This window comes from Heptranchias perlo, chromosome 1, assembly GCF_035084215.1.
Source record: "Heptranchias perlo isolate sHepPer1 chromosome 1, sHepPer1.hap1, whole genome shotgun sequence".
Classification (NCBI taxonomy): Eukaryota; Metazoa; Chordata; class Chondrichthyes; order Hexanchiformes; family Hexanchidae; genus Heptranchias; species Heptranchias perlo.
Window position 1 is genome coordinate 139575893 of NC_090325.1, and position 17691 is coordinate 139593583.

The 17691-nt window shown below is 43.2% G+C and overlaps 1 protein-coding gene across 1 annotated transcript; it reads right to left on the reverse strand.

Annotated features, from left to right (window-relative positions):
- Positions 1-1662: 1662 nt before the first annotated feature.
- LOC137326544 (toll-like receptor 2) lies at positions 1663-17339 on the reverse strand. Its single transcript, XM_067991747.1, has 3 exons — positions 17213-17339; positions 16889-17001; positions 1663-5795 (listed from the first exon to the last, which is right to left on the reverse strand). The coding sequence occupies exon 3, from the start codon at positions 5783-5785 to the stop codon at positions 3395-3397; it is 2391 nt and encodes a 796-aa protein (XP_067847848.1). The 5' UTR covers positions 5786-5795; positions 16889-17001; positions 17213-17339; the 3' UTR covers positions 1663-3394.
- Positions 17340-17691: the final 352 nt, after the last annotated feature.

The window sequence follows — 17691 nt, forward strand, 5'->3', positions numbered from 1 at the left end:
TTAACCCCAGGTGCCAGTCAAAGAGACTCCAGCTTGGAGACTCATTTACATCAAACAACGATCCCCTGGCGAAGACATGTTAACATCGAGACAATGTGTAATCAAACTGAGCCTCTGAGCCATGCTCAGTCTCAGACAAGAACAGAAGGCCGTCCACACCTAAACAATGCTGTAAGCCATTGGCCCATCACAGTGAGGAATACCGCATTGTCCTGATGCTGTGCAGGTAGTGGGAAGGAGATAAGGAGTTGTCTCTCAACCTCACAGCTCTGCACAACTAAGGAGTTTTGAATCACCGAGATGCCAGGTGAAGAGGTGTCGATGTCAAGCAATCCAACAGATTGATAGCTGAAACCACAGATGAGGCCCAGGTGGGGTTTGCATGACTGGAACACTATAAGAAGGTACAACAGCAGCACGTGGAGGCTACAGTCAGGTGAAGACGGACGGAGATCAGTCACCTCCAGATCCAGGCCTACAATCAACATCGGTAACAACCAACCACGTGGGTGATTGTAAGTTCCAGGCAAACTACTAAGGGGGTTTGCACTGCAGAGGCTGCAGACAAGGGAAGAAGGACGGAAACTGGTCATTTCCAGGTCCAGGCCTACGATCAGCATCGGTAACAACTAGATGCATGGGTGATTGTAGGTTTCAGTCAAATCATAGAAGGGTTTGTACTGGGGTTTTCTTGGTCTAATAAACTGACAAGTTTGGGTTAAGCCAAAGCCTGTTTGTCGCGTGCAATTTTGTTCTTGTAATTCCGAGGTCCAAGAACTATGTAAGGCAGAAGGGAACGGAACACCTTACATTAGCCACGCATTAATCTGCCTCATCTTCCTATTTCTGTACTCACTTGCACGTGGCACTTGGAGTAATCTAGAGATTACTACCTTTTGTGGTCCTGCTTTTTAACTTCCTCCCTAGCTCCTGAAACTCTAGCTGCGGGACCTCATCCCTTTTCTTTCCTATGTTGTTAGTACACACATGGACCATGACTTCTAGCCGTTCCCCTTCCTCCCACAGATTGTTCTGCATTATCTCCATGATGTCCTTTATCCTGGCACCAGGGAGGCAACACACCATGTGGGACCCACGTTGGCAGTCACAGAAACTGTCTGTCCCCCCTCACTATTGAATCCCCTATGACGACTGCATTTCTACACTTCACTGTGCCCTCCTGTGCAGTCCTTCACCCCATGTGCCATGCTCAGGACTGCACTCCTTTGAGGTGTTGTCATCCTCACAGGTATGCAATGCTGAATACCGGTTTGAAAGTGCCACATACCCAGAAGATTCCTGCACTGCCTGCCTCTTCCTACCCTTTGGATGGCCACCCACTTGCTATCCTGAACTCTCTATGGCTGCGGGGTGATCACCTCCTGGAATGTACGATGCAGGAAACCTTCAGCTTCCCTTATGTTCTGCAGTGACTCCAGCCGCCAAATCATGTCTAATTAGAATTTGTGCTGAGATATTTAAACAAAAAAATGGAATGAGACTCCTCAATTTATTTTATTATTTTTATGGATTCAAACCCTGGTCCAAGAGGTGAAAAGATACTGGGTTACCCACTCTCCTCTGGGTGATCATTAGAATGTTCCCTTCTTCACACTGAAGAAGTGTTTGGACGCCTATTCCTATTGTAAGAAAATCCAAATATGGTTGCAACTAGTCCGTTTATTGTGTGATAAGTCTGAACATTGGTCTTAGTATACACAATGTTTGAGCAACAGCATACAAGAAAAGAAACAACAATTACCCCGTTCTTTCCCCGGGAAGATGGAAGTAACCTCATGGATCCACGTGCTATCCCTCTACAAGCCTAAGCTGTCTAAAGCCCCATTCTTATAGCGCTCTTGTCATGTACACACAAATTGTTGTTCACAGCTTTTAACTCATTTGCTCCAGACTGTGGACTGTGTAGGCCTCCCTTATCAGTGTCTGAACTCCCTTGATGCTTTGTTTCTCATCCTTGAAACAGATGTGCTGTAAAAACAAGCTTTAGAAGCATCCTTTGTTAGCTATATCCCTCTGCCTTATGGGTAGTTTAATTTGATCATTTCCATCTTTTTAGCTGTGTATGTGTTAATGCTTAATCTAATTTCTATAAGAGTGAGCTGGTTATATGTATAAGAACGCCTAACCCAAAAGTGAGTGGTTTATATGTTAAAAACAGCTGCACTAAACATAAGTTATATATACTAGAAAAATATCCTGTAAAAGGCTTAATCTTACACTATGGATGAATGAACTGTTAATCAAATGCTTGCCTCCCGTTTGATTATTGTAATAGTTGAGCGATGGAGAACTTGTGTAAGTAGAAGTATCCTGTTCAAAGTTATAACTCTTTTAAGCACCTCAATAACAACCAGAGAGAAGGGAACTACCAAACTCTAGCAATTATTATCACAACAATCAGTCCTCATTTTAATATTATAATTACAATAAAGACTTGCATTTGTATAGCACATTTCACGACCTCAGGACATCCCAAAGTGCTTTACAGCCAATGAAGTGCTTTAGAAGTGAAGTCACTGTAAAGCAGCAGCCAATTTGCACAGAGCAAGGTCCCACAAACAAAAATGAGATAAATGACCAAATGAGCACTGTGAGCTCCTCCGTTATTTCGGGAGCGATTTCTGGCTCATTGTATGGAGATGGGGAACTGTCATCATGGTCAGTTCAACCAATTGGAATAACCACTCCAGGCCAGTAGAGGAAAGCAAGCCTAACCCACAATGAACAGCTTCAATGGGGCACGTCATGGCAAAGGGCAAGCAGCACCCAATCATATTCTGGATGGTGAGCAAGGGCAGGTCTGGTGCATCTCATCATGAGTCAGTGTCCTCAGCAATCACTCTGGTGAAGTCAGAGTACCGCTCGTAACTGCTGGAGAAAAACCTAGATGCTGCACTAACATACGTTGTGTCTGATAAATTTATGCCAGAACTCCAAACTTTGATGAAAGAGAAAGACTGTAAAGTTTCACACTGAATGGTAGGAGATGTTTGTTAGGTAGACTTTCTGTATTGTGCTTAAGGTATTTTCTGCTAAAATTAGTGCAAGTGGATACACCTGAAAAGAGTCAGGATCTTATGGAGCGGAGCAGATTTAAAGAAAACATTAAAAAGATGAACCTTATGTGAGAAATATATATGAAAATCTGTGTTCTGTTAAACAGTTTACAGCTGCATCTCTATTTTCATCATTTTACTTCCTTTTTGTTCTTCATCCAGTAAAACAAAAAGAAGATCCCCTTACTGGTAAATGGGATTTGTACCATGACCTGCTTTCCATTTTTTTTTGCTGTATACGTCACATCATTCTACTGCAGTATTTTCTCATTTTTAAAGGGCCTAATTTGGTAATTGCAAGTTTATTAGTAAGTTTTTTACAGGTCCCGTGAAACTTTATGGGCATCAGTTACATTCATTTCTTCTTTTAATGCTACTTTTAAAGAAAGCCAGAAGACTTGCTGCTCTACTTCATCCTGAGGCCATTCCAAATAGGTTTTTGTATTCATCAGTTTCCTAAGCTTGCAGAATCTCTGAGGAATGGTCTCCTTTGGAATCGTCTCCAACAGAACAAGTATGGCTGTGTCATTGTTCTCATCAAATAGACGGAAATGAGTATAGTCAAGCTCGTACTTGCACCACTCACTTTGGACAAAATGTTGAGACAAAACAAATAGGGTTTTCCTGCTTTTTTCAATGGACTCAATGATATTGTCAATTATCCACTTCCCTGGGATGAAATCACGTTTATGAAGGCAGAGTGTCAGTGGTGGATGAGCACTTTCTAACTCTCTTACCAAGAAGGTTTCCACCCACTCTGAGTCCATCTCACTGTAAGAAACAAATGCATCATAACAAATATCATTATTCCTCACTTTCTTTGCTTTTCTCTTTGCCTGCAGCCATGCCCAGGTCATTTGGATATACCAGATCCCATGATATTTGTAGCATGTCAGTCCAATAATGGCTACTGCCAAAGACATGCCAACACACAGTAAGATTATAGACAATTGTGTGTGACAGTCAAAAAAAGAGCGTTTGGTATTTTGAACCAACATTCCCCTGAGAGTTAGAGGTGAATCACATACATAGTTTTCGGTTCGGTCCAACAGATGTACTGTTATGTGATGATTCATATAAAGCAGGAATTCACATGAACAAATGTAATTATTTTTTCCAGCCTCCAAAAATCCAAGCTTCTTAAACGCCATGATTTCTTCACCTGTGAGTGAGATGAGTTTATTGCTGCTGATCTTCAGAACTTCCATCTTTGGTAAATAACCTTCACCTGGTAAACTTTTAAACTTGTTATTGGACACATTGAGTTCTTTGAGAGATGGCAGATTAACAACAAAACTGCTGATGTCATTGTTACTTAAATCTAATACCTCAACATTTGGAGGGACACAATGTGATATACTTTTTATATCACAGCTCGAAAGGTTTAAAAATTGTAGATTTTCAGACCATTTGCATGAAGTCCTAGTGTCACTGAAGCTATTCTGGCTCAAATCTAAATGGGTAAGAGTAGAAAGTGTAGATAACTTTGGGCTTGTTATACCGAGGGATCTCAGAGCATTCTTTCTCAGAATAAGATAACGCAGAGAAGGCCAAGCTCCTAAACAAACCATTTCTCGCATAATTCCATCACTGAGCAAATTGTGTGTTAAGTCAAGATACTCCACATTTTTTAAATTTCTGGATGCAGTACAAGGCATCAGAAACATATTTAGTTTTGTCAATGTAACACTTTTAATGGGTTTGAATAGAGGACTGATACCTGAAATATCATAGAATATATAAAAGTGTTTAATGGATATATTATTTAATGTTAATGAATCAAGTGAGTTATTTTTTATATTGTCTATCTTGGGCCATTTCCCAGTTCCTGAAAGCACAGAGTCTTTCACTACTAGTTCAGATAGTTTTGTGTTTTTCACACAATTTATAAAAGTCAATATAGTATTGTCAGTAAGAAAAGTATTGCTGAAGGTGAATTTCCTCAGTAATGAATTAGCTGGTACTGAAAATATCTGACTGTCACTCTTGTCAGGAAATGTTATGTCTCTCAGCTCTAAGTGGGTGGTGGATCCTGACAAATCTGCTAGAATCTGCTGAGCTTGGACTGGTGTCTTCAGAAATGTGTAATGCAAACTCAAAACAACGTGTCTTATATTTCTGAAAGAACTGAAACTTCCTTTTTGATACGAATCTAACTTATCTGCTGTTAAAACAAATTCATCCAGATGTGTAATTCCTACAAAGTCATCTTTCTTTAGAAGAGCGAGGGAAGGATTGCCAAATTCTAACCATCTGAGTCTTGTCAGATTTGAGAAAATTCTCCCTGATCCCAGATTCGTGTAATCATTCCCTAAAATGTTGAGGTATTGTAATTTGGAAAGATGCTTAAACCAATTCGGTGACAGTTGGGTTAAAAGGTTATCAGACAAGTCGAGGTACTCCAGGTCTGTGTTGAGCTGGAATGCCTGGTCAGCAATAGATTGGATTCGATTTGATTGCAATAGAAGTTTTTTGAGTTTCACATATGTCATGAAATCAGTGTCCTTAATCTGTGAGATGTTGTTGTGGGATAGATCAAATCCAAATACATTTCCCAACACATGTGGAATACTCTCTAACTTCACCGAAGAGCAGTTGCAGAAGTTGTTGTAGTCACATTTTTGACACACGTTGTATGGAGCGTCCTCGTCTAAGAAAGTTGTATGTATGAAAATACACAGAATAAGCAGGATCCACAGAGATCTCATTCAGACGTGTCTGAAATGGAAAAATAATACCAGTATTAGTACAATGCAACATTTTGAGTCTATTGCTTTGTTAGAAATATATCTAGATGGAATTGCTAGAGTTTTTCGTTGAACTCTGCAGGATGCTGTTATAACTTTCATGCATAGAAAACACCACTTAAACGGTGTCTCTTCTCTGTTTTTGTGCTTCCAGTAACCTCAAGATTCCAGTCAAGGTGTCACATGCCATTTAAGGGTGAGCAAGGTGAAGTAGATAACTAAGAAGTTGTTAGATATGTTGGAACTCTCATGTGCAGTTCCCAATTCCACACGGCTGAATTGGTGGGTTCAGTTTTGCCACTGTTGGGCATTGCTGAGAGGAGCTTCTACAGCAGGAAGTGGGGGAAGGGGAAGTTCGAAGGGAGTCAGCACTGGGTTGTTCTGTATTTCATGGCAGCTAGCATGGGAACATGTTTCCTGCTGATGCAGTTTATACATTGTCTAGGGAGACATGGGGTGAGAAAACAATTCGGATAAAATTAAGTTCAGCAGAGTAAGAGGCCTGTGACACCCGAATTTGAAAGATCAAGAGCAATCTTGTATTTTCAAAGATTGGAAGAAAGGTTTTCCATTGAGTTAATCAGTAATTTTTCAGTAATAACCTTAGTGGTCTGGATTCGGAAAGCTGCTACTGGAATGGGTAGATGTTTTGTGTTCTTTATGATTTTGGAGAAAAATGGCAATTTTATGATGGAGAGGATATGGGGTCAGAAGCTCAACTTTGGGTTGAGTAGAACGTTGATGTTGCAAACAGTCTGGTTTAGCCTGAGACAATGGCCGGGGAGGGGCATGGAATCGATGGCAAGGGTATGGAGTTTGTAGCGGGAGCCAAAGGCGATGGCTTTCGTCTTTCTGATGTTTACCTGGGGGAAATTTGGAAATGTCTACAGTAATGACAATGTTTTCAAGTGCGGAGATCCAGAGGTGCATAACACAGGCAAGACAAACACCAGTGGTGCAGCCAAAAACCATACTAGAAACCATGCAGTGGCCAAAATTTTCAGATGCTGGGTAATTTGAGAGTTAGCAGCAGCTTCCATAGCTTTATCACCAATGTCAAGGCAAAAAGACAGTAGTTAGAAGGGTAAGATTACCTTAGGGATAGGGTGAACACAAGCAAATTTCCAAGCAAAAGGAAAGGTTAACTGGGACTACAAGAGATTCTTCAAGAAGTTATCAAACACACAAATTGCCATAGAATGTTTATTTGTGGTAGATTGGTTGTGAGAGACAACAGAGGTGAATTTTCACACAGGTTCTCCCGCTTGTTGGCCGTAACTTCGGAGGAAGATCCGTGGAAAACCGAGAAAAATTGCGTAGACATTGTTTTCGGGGTTTCCGCAGGTCTTACTCCGAAGTTAAGGCAGACGAGTGGGAGACCTTTTGCAGATATTCACCCCCAATGTTACAGACAATGGCAGTAGCACTGCTGTGAGCACTGGGGAAATGTTCAACCACTAGAATCACGACATTAAACAGAAGTCACATCCCCCTCATACAGCGTGTAAAGAAATTAACTTTTCACTTTACATTTTCAATTGATTTTGTTTTTTATCATAGTTGAAAGGTTCATAGAGGTAGGCACAATGATTGTCATGATTACACTGCGTTACTGATTATGCTATTGGATTCCTAATTTGCAGCCATAGGGAGGCACCAAGAGGAGGCCAAGCACCACTCACAAGGAGGCAGAACTGGGTGGAAATGACACAGTGAATGCGGAATGGGAGTGCACCAACTACTCACCCTTTCAGAAGGTACGTGACCTCACCACCACCTCTCTCGACCCCTCCACTGCCTCTGTGTTGTCAGACTGTTTGCAACCTCGGCGTCCTCTTTGACCCTGAGCTGACCTTCCGACCCCATACCCTCTCCATCACCAAGTTCGCATACTTCCACCTCTGTAATATCCCCCGTCTCTGGCCATGCCTTAGCCCATCTGCTGTTGAAACCATCATCCATGCTTTTATTACCTCCAGACTCAACTATTCCAAAGCTCTCCTGTCCAGCTTCCCATCTTCCACCCTCCATAAACTTGAGCTCATCCACAACTATGCTGTTCATATCCTAATTCGCACCTATCCTGTTCACCCATCACTGTGCTTGCTGACCTACATTGGCTTCTGGTCCCCAAACGCCTCCATTTTAAAATTCATCCCCATGTTCAAATTACTCCATGGTCTCACCCCTACATATATCTGTAATCTCCTCCACCCCTACAACCCTCCGGGAATTCTGCGTTCCTCCCTTCCTTCACACCACCGTTGGCGGCCGCATCTTCAGCCGTCTAGGCTCCAAGCTCTGGAATTCCCTCCCTGAACCTCTCCACCTCTCTGTCCTCCTTTAAGACCATTCTTAAAACCAACCTCTTTGGTCACCTGTCCTAGTATCTCCTTTTTTGGCTCGGTGTTAATTTGTTTTTCTGATTACACTCCTGTGAAGTGCCTTGGGATGTTTTACTATGATAAAGATGCTTTATAAATGCAAATTGTTGTTGTTAGTAACAAAGCAGCTAAATTAAGGGGTGCAACTATTACCCCAATCTAAGAGGATGCTCTTTGCTTTGCTCCGAACAGCTTGCTGGCAGAACTTGCTGCCTGGTAGGCACAGGGCCTGCTTGTCTGTTTAATCCTGTCTGTAGTTAAGTCAAAGCATTCACATTTTCTGCTTTGGAGGGAGCTGCTCCATCAGTCACCACATCTGTCTGGAGTGTGGTAAATGAACAACATTGATTTTAATGCAGGCATGCTGCTAAGTGATTGCCTGATAGGTTTCTCATTCAGCCACTCTTCCCAATGCAGCTGCCTCCAACAAGCAATGTTGAATTCACTAAAGCGAGTTATGGAACAATCATGAAGCTAACGCAGGGTCTCCACCATGAGATCCACTTCACTAATCGAAGTGCTGGTGCCCATAAATTCAAAATTAAATCAGCAATATCCGTGTCACTATGAACTCCTGGATCCCAGACAGAAAATTTCTGTGTAATTCTATCGAAAATGTATTTAGTAATGTGGGAAAACCAGAGAAAGATAGCTAAACAAATAACTCTCCACACAACTAAATGTTTTACACCTGGCATGTGTCCAATCTGTCCACAGGACAGGTGGGCTTCCTCATCCAATCCCATTATAAGCCCCTAAAAATAACATTTATAACACATTAAACGATAAATTCAGTAATTCTGAAAAAATAAATTACAAAACATATATCCCATCTTCCAGGTCCTCTAGTAACTTTCTCCCACACAGGCCTTTCCTCTTTTAAGAGCTTTGGGTTTGCCTTGTAGAGTACAAGAGTAAGGGAGTCTTGCTGCAATTGTACAGGGCTTTAGTGAGACCACACCTGGAGTACTGTGTACAGTTTGGGTCTCCTTACCTAAGGACGGATATACTTGGCTCATTCAATTGATTCCTGGGATGAGAGGTTTGTCCTGTAAGGAGAGATTGAGTAGAATGGGCCTATATTCTCTGGCGTTTAGAAAAATGAGAGGTGATCTCATTGAAACATATAAAATTCTGAGAGGGCTTGACAGGGTAGATGCTGAGAGGTTGTTTCCCTTGGCTGGAGAGTCTAGAATTAGGGGACATAATCTCAGGACAAGGGGTCGGACATTTAGGATTGGGATGAGGAGGAATTCTCAACCCCAGAGGGCTGTGCATGCTCAGTCATTGAGTACATTCAAGATTGAGATTGAGATTGAGATGTCTTTGCGAATGGAAATCCGTTTCCAGTGGCGTGCCACAGGTCTCAGTGTTGGGTCCCTTGCTGTTTGTGGTATATATTCATGATTTGGACTTGAATGTAGGGGGCATGATTGGCAAATTTGCAGATGACACAAAATTTGACCGTGTAGTTGATAGGGAAGAGGATAGCTGTAGACTCCAAGAAGATATCAATGGGTTGGTGGAATGGGCGGAAAAGTGGCAAATGGAGTTCAACCCGGAGAAGTGTGAGGTAATGCACTTAGGAAGGGCAAACAGTAAAAGGGAATACGCAGTAAACGGGAATATATTGAGAGGGGTAGAGGAAATGAGAGACCTTGGAGTGCATGCCTTATGAGGAAAGAATGAACAGGTTGGGTCTATACTCATTGGAGTTTAGAAGAATGAGAGGAGATCTTATTCAAACATACAAGATTCTGAGGGGACTCGATAGGGTAGATGCTGAGAGGATGTTACCCCTCATGGGGGAATCTAAAACTAGGGGGCATAGTCTCAGAATATGTGGTCGCCTGTTTAAGATGGAAATGAGGAGGAATTTCTTCTCCTAGAGGGTCGTGAATCTTTGGAATTCTTTACCCCAAAAAGCTGTGGAGGCTGAGTCATTGAATACATTCAAGGCTGAGTTAGACAAACTTTTGATCAGCAAGGGAGTCAAAGGATATGGGGAAAAGGCGGGAAAGTGGAGTTAAGGCAGAAGATCAGCCATGATCTGATTGAACAGCAGAGCAGGCTCGAGGGGCTGTATGGCCTACCCCTGCTCCTATTTCTTATTTCTTATGTAACGCTGGATTTTGATCTTTGAACTGGACCTGGGGCCATCATGTTTCATGTACCTCTGCCCATGAAGTTCAGTGTCCGTAGTTGCTGTTTTTTTATTCACTTCTCAGTGCCATGTGCGTACTTGGTCGCATTAACCCGGCTTCTGGACATGTGAAATCGCAATGTTTCCTACCATTCCGCACCTTTGTAATTTCCAGCCAGGGGAGATCCACTACGGATAAACTTAACTGTTCCATATTAGTGATGAAGCACAAATACTTTCCAAGTGCACCAATCTCTGAGCTCAAGCAGTGAAAGAATACTAAGGAAGAGCTGTTTGCCAACACAAAATTAATCAGATTATCTTTATTAGTAAGATCGCTCTTAAATGTTTGGGCTGTCAATTGATAAAATGGGTATATTTATGGGACCATTGAAGAAATCACTGCTGCAAGATTAGTGTGGTGCTTTACTGTTTCTAATGAAGAAAAGCAAAACCAAAGTGCACATTAAATGAAAATAAAAAAACACCAGTCAAGAGACACTAATATAGACACGACAACGGCAAAACAACAAGCCCAGTCGACCCTGCAAGGTCCTCCTTACTAACATCTGGGGGCTTGTGCCAAAATTGGGAGAGCTGTCCCACAGACTAGTCAAGCAACAGCCTGACATAGCCATACTTACAGAATCATATCTTTCAGCCAACGTCCCAGACTCTTCCATCACCATCCCTGGGTATGTCCTGTCCCACCGGCAAGACAGAACCACCAGAGGTGGCGGTACAGTGATATACAGTCAGGAAGGAGTAGCCCTGGGAGTCCTCAACATTGACTCTGGACCCCATGAAATCTCATGGCATCAGGTCAAACATGGGCAAGGAAACCTCCTGCTGATTACCACCTACCGTCCTCCCTCAGCTGATGAATCAGTCCTCCTCCATGTTGAGCACCACTTGGAGGAAGCACTGAGGGTAGCAAGGGCACAAAATGTACTCTGGGTGGGGGACTTCAATGTCCATCACCAAGACTGGCTTGGTAGCACCACTACTGACCGAGCTGGCCGAGTCCTGAAGGACATAGCTACTAGACTGGGCCTGCGGCAGGTGGTGAGCGAACCAACACGAGGGAAAAACATACTTGACCTCGTCCTCACCAATCTACCTGTCGCAAATGCATCTGTCCGTGACAGTATTGGTAGGAGTGACCACCGCACAGTCCTCATGGAGATGAAGTCCCGTCTTCGCACTGAGGACACCATCCAACGTGTTGTGTGGCACTACCACCGTGCTAAATGGGATAGATTCAGAATGGATCTAGCAGCTCAAAACTGGGCATCTATGAGGCATTGTGGGCCATCAGCAGCAGCAGAATTGTATTCCAGCACAATCTGTAACCTCATGGCCCGGCATATTCCTCACTCTACCATTACCAACAAGCCAGGGGATCGACCCTGGTTCAATGAGGAGTGTAGAAGAGCATGCCAGGAGCAGCACCAGGTGTACCTAAAAATGAGGTGCCAACCTGGTGAAGCTACAACTCAGGACTACGTGCATGCTAAACAGCGGAAGCAACATGCTATAGACAGAGTGAAGCGATTCCACAACCAACGGATCAGATCAAAGCTCTGCAGTTCTGCCACATCCAGTCGTGAATGGTGGTGGACAATTTAACAACTAATGGGAGGAGAAGGCTCTGTAAACATCCCCATCCTCAATGATGGCGGAGTCCAGCACGTGAGTGCAAAAGACAAGGCTGAAGCGTTTGCAACCATCTTCAGCCAGAAGTGCCGAGTGGATGATCCATCTCAGCCTCCTCCTGATATCCCCACCATCACGGAAGCCAGTCTTCGGCCAATTCGATTCACTCTACGTGATATCAAGAAACGGCTGAGTGCACTGGATACAGCAAAGGCTACGGGCCCCGACAACATCCCAGCTGTAGTGCTGAAGACTTGTGCTCCAGAACTAGCTGCGCCTCTAGCCAAGCTGTTCCAGTACAGCTACAACACTGGCATCTACCCGACAATGTGGAAAATTGTCCAGGTATGTCCTGTCCACAAAAAGCAGGACAAATCCAATCCGGCCAATTACCGTCCCATCAGTCTACTCTCAATCATCAGCAAAGTGATGGAAGGTGTCGTCGACAGTGCTATCAAGCGGCACTTACTCACCAATAACCTGCTCACCGATGCTCAGTTTGGGTTCCGCCAGGACCACTCGGCTCCAGACCTCATTACAGCCTTGGTCCAAACATGGACAAAAGAGCTGAATTCCAGAGGTGAGGTGAGAGTGACTGCCCTTGACATCAAGGCAGCATTTGACCGAGTGTGGCACCAAGGAGCCCTAGTAAAATTGAAGCCAATGGGAATCAGGGGGAAAACTCTCCAGTGGCTGGAGTCATACCTAGCACATAGGAAGATGGTAGTGGTTGTTGGAGGCCAATCATCTCAGCCCAGGACATTGCTGCAGGAGTTCCTCAGGGCAGTGTCCTAGGCCCAACCATCTTCAGCTGCTTCATCAATGACCTTCCCTCCATCATAAGGTCAGAAATGGGGATGTTCGCTGATGATTGCACAGTGTTCAGTTCCATTCACAACCCCTCAAATAATGAAGCAGTCTGAGCCCACATGCAGCAAGACCTGGACAACATCCAGGCTTGGGCTCATAAGTGGCAAGTAACATTAGCGCCAGATAAGTGCCAGGCAATGACCATCTCCAACAAGAGAGAGTCTAACCACCTCCCCTTGACATTCAACGGCATTACCATCGCCGAATCCCCCACCATCAACATCCTGGGAGTCACCATTGACCAGAAACTTAACTGGACCAGCCATATAAATACTGTGGCTACAAGAGCAGGTCAGAGGCTGGGTATTCTGAGGCGAGTGACTCACCTCCTGACTCCCCAAAGCCTTTCCACCATCTACAAGGCACAAGTCAGGAGTGTGATGGAATACTCTCCACTTGCCTGGATGAGTGCAGCTCCAACAACACTCAAGAAGCTCGACACCATCCAAGATAAAGCAGCCCGCTTGATTGGCACCCCATCCACCACCCTAAACATTCACTCCCTTCACCACCGGCGCACTGTGGCTGCAGTGTGCACCATCCACAGGATGCACTGCAGCAACTCGCCAAGGCTTCTTCGACAGCACCTCCCAAACCCGCGACCTCTACCACCTAGAAGGACAAGAGCAGCAGGCACATGGGAACAACACCACCTGCACGTTCCCCTCCAAGTCACACACCATCCCGACTTGGAAATAGATCGCCGTTCCGTCATTGTCGCTGGGTCAAAATCCTGGAACTCCCTTCCTAACAGCACTGTGGGAGAACCATCACCACACGGACTGCAGCGGTTCAAGAAGGCGGCTCACCACCACCTTCTCGAGGGCAATCAGGGATGGGCAATAAATGCCGGCCTCACCAGCGACGCCCACATCCCGTGAACGAATAAAAAAAAAGACTTGCCAGTGAGTTTTCCCCAACCAGGCCAAGTGCTCTGCTCCGCAGCCCATGCCCCAAACTATCTGTGAGGAACACCACTTACTACTTATCACTTTAATTTATTTAGTGATTCTGCAGCAGTCCGTATTAGTTTTTTTTTATGTGCTCATTAAAGTGAAGGATGTAAGGGATGTTTGAGGTTGGGAATGGAACTCTTCCCGATTCAGGCACCCATTGTCGGCATCAAGTACTTCCAGGTCAGGTATAACACCACCAGCTGCTGAGTAATGCTCCCTTTCCACTGTCCCAACAACATGCCTCAGCCCCAACCTCAGAAGTGCACTCATTACCAAACAAGTGAAATATTTTTCCCATTACCCACAGCAGCCTCTCTGAGTGAAATTGTAAATTAGTGCTGAATTAGGGACAGATCAGTTCTTGTCACATTTCAGGAGCTCTGACTACTTTTCCATGGTAGAATCTTGTTATAATTTATATTAAAATTATAGTTTACAATGGGTTTCACTCATAGAGCAGCCAGTGCTGGAAATCTGTAGTACAACTAGAAAACCACTTGAGCTTGAGACAATTGAAGTAATTTAGCTCTTCCTGTGGACCATCCAAGTTCATCATTTTAGGAAGGTCTATTGATCTGAGCTCAACAGGACCTATTTCACCCTAGGGGGAGACAGTAGATGGCCGAATTGACAGAGCTCCTGGCCATTCCCCAGACAAGGAGAGCTAGGAGAGGTTCAGATGTTAAGCTGCTGGTTTCCTGTCCAGCTATGGAATATAGAAAGAAAAAAGAGGTGAGAACATGATCTAATTCAGTTGAGAAGATCTGTTGAAGGAGACAGACAGCGAATGGGCCGATGCTCCTTAAGTTAGAGCTGACTAAAGTCAGAGGTAGCTTTGGTCAGAAAAGTTATATTTAGCCTGCTAACATGTATAGGGGTGACACCCGATGATAATGAATTTGGAAATTAATTTTGGGCCGTTTTCGGCAGCGCGCTGGGGGTGTGTGCCAGAAGCCAGAGGCTCAAGGCTCACCTGAAATTGGGTCACGAGCCTCATCAGCATAATGCCGGTAGGACTGCTTTATGTTTCCCTTAAAACACATCCATGTGCTCCTCTGGTTTAGAGGCTGATTTTTTTATTATTACACTGAAAAAGGGGCAGAAGACAAACAATTTTTTTTAAGAGTCCTACCCACTAGCCGCCTAAGGTCCGCCCATCGCACTTTTCAAGCTGGCCTCAAAATGGGCGCTAGCACTTCCACCCAAAAGCCTTATTTAAATTTTAAATCAAGGTCCTACGCCCATTGTAGGACCCCGATGTGGTTTTTGCAAGCCCTGCCCATTGGTCCCTGGCATGGAGCGACCCAACCCGTTGGTACACAAAAATCGCATCAGGCTCCTACAATGGGCATAGGACTTCGATTTAAATATTTAAATAAAGCTCCCACCTGTTTCGGATGGGAGCGTTGGCCTCCAATTTCAAGGCCCGCTCATAAATTGAGTGTGGCAGGCCATGGACAACCGGTAGTCAGGACTCTCTTTTCATTTTATTTTTCCTACTGCCCCGTTTTCCCACAAAAACAAGGCAATAATCATACAAAAATCAGCCCGTGTCTATGTTTTTCTCCAAACCAAATAGTCTAATCCCAACTCCAGCTCACTCCCCATAGCCTTTAATGTTCCTCTTTTTCAAGCAACTAATTCCCTTTTAAAAGTACTTATGTACCTTATCATTTATTGCAAGGGGAATGGAATATAAAAGTAGAGATGTTTTGCTACAGTTGTACAGGGCATTGGTGAGACCACATCAAGAATACTGCGTGCAGTTTTGGTCTCCTTATTTAAGAAAGGACATAATTGCTTTGGAGGCGGTTCAGAGAAGGTTCACTGGACTGATTCCTGGGATGAGGGGGTTATCTTATGAGGAAAGGTTGGACAAGTTGGGACGGTATACATTGGAGTTTAGAAGAATGAGAGGTGATCTTATTGAAACATATAAGGTCCTGAGGGGACTTGAAGGGGTAGATGCTGAGAGGATGTTTCCCCTTGTGGGAGAGACTAGAACTAGGGGCCACAGTTTAAAAATAAGGGGTCTCCCATTTAAGACAGAGATGAGGAGAATTTTTTTCTCTCAGAGGGTTATGAGTCTGTGGAACTCCCTTCCCCAGAGAGCGGTGGAGGCAAGGTCATTGAATATTTTTAAGGCTGAGTTAGATAGATTCCTGATTAACAAGGGAGTCAAAGGTTATAATAGGTAGAGGGGAAAGTAGGGTTGAGGTCACAATCAGATCAGCCATGATCTTATCTAATGGCAGAGCAGGCTCGAGGGGCCGAATGGCCTACTCCTACTCTTAATTCGTATATTCGTATGTTCGTAAGTATGCTTCAACAATGGTATGTGATAGAAATTCTATTTAAAGAGATTTTTCGAACCTTCCTTTTAATTCTTTTTGTAATCATCTTAAACTTGAAGCCTCTCATTATTGTCTCATTAACCAGTGAAAACATTCTATCCCTATTTATTATATCATAACCTTTCATAATCTTGAAGACTTCTATCAGGTCATCCCTTAACCTTCCCAGCTCCCCTGAAAATCACCTTAATTTCTCAAGTCTCTTTTTATAATTATAATCCCTCATCCCTGGTAACAGTTTGAATAATTCCAAATTATAAACATACTTACAAGTCAGAGTTTGGGTTTAGCAAAGAGGTTAAAGAAAGAGCCAGGAAAACAAACACTTTTCAAATTATTAATTATGAGAAAACACATATAAAAGCAGTACTGTGGATGATTTTAGGGATAAACTTCATGTGGTTAATTTCTTTTCTGCATACTCCAAGTAGACAGCACTGAATCACTGTCTGTTTCTGAAGCTGAGAGGCTGAAATATCACCACATAATCAGTGGACTTGTGCTGTTATACAACAGAACTAAAAGTTAGCTAGAATCTGATTGGATAGAAACTCTTCTATCACTCGCCCATGGATTTCCTATTTTCCTACATTTGACTGGGCAGCCTTGATGTTTAATTTTCACACCAAATGTACTTGGAGTACGCTACCTGAAACATTTCCAGACTAAAGTGAATAAAGTGTTCAGAATAAATGTTTAACCTTCGGTGAATATTCAGATGATTCCAACTCACGATGATTTCTACTTCACAGAAGTGCCACACAACAGTTCTTGCTGGAAGAAATCCAAGGTCTGATTCTCCAGTTAAAGAAACCTGCAATTCAAACATTTTTTAAAAGGCAGCCAGATTTTTTTACTACATGTAATCCGCTCTCTGGGAGTTCGATTAGCAAAATATTACATTCCGCCTAGCGTAACAAACTCAGACAAAAACAAACAGGATATGGAACAAAGACAGGATACAAAAGTTATATTGAACAATAACTGTTGAGGTCGTTCATGTTAACACAAACTTTCTCACTTACCAACACCAAAAACTTGAGATACGGAGGCACTAAAATCTTGTTGAACGTAAAGAAGCTTTGGTGAGGATTTAATCTAGGAACTGGAAATAAACTATCAGAAAATAGGAAAGTTGCATCACCATCGGGAGGAACTACAAGCAGATGGTATTGAGAAATATTTGTGTTGACACTGTGAGCACCGGAAAACGTTCAGCTTTCAAAATATGCACCACTTTCGTTTGATGCAATATTTTAAAATTGTTATTTTTTGACTATAGAGTGTTATGAAGAAAAATCTGAGGACTGCACGGTACCAAAAAAAGATTTGTTTTTAAAAGAAAATCACCAAATTTTGTTGACATTGATTTTGTTGTATAGATGGTACTGCAATGAACATAAACTTAAAGCCCTAGTCAGCTGAAAGTATCAGACAGCTACTGATTGCCGTCAGATGAGAACTATTGTTGTACCGTCAGCTGTGGCTTAGTGGTAGCGCTCTC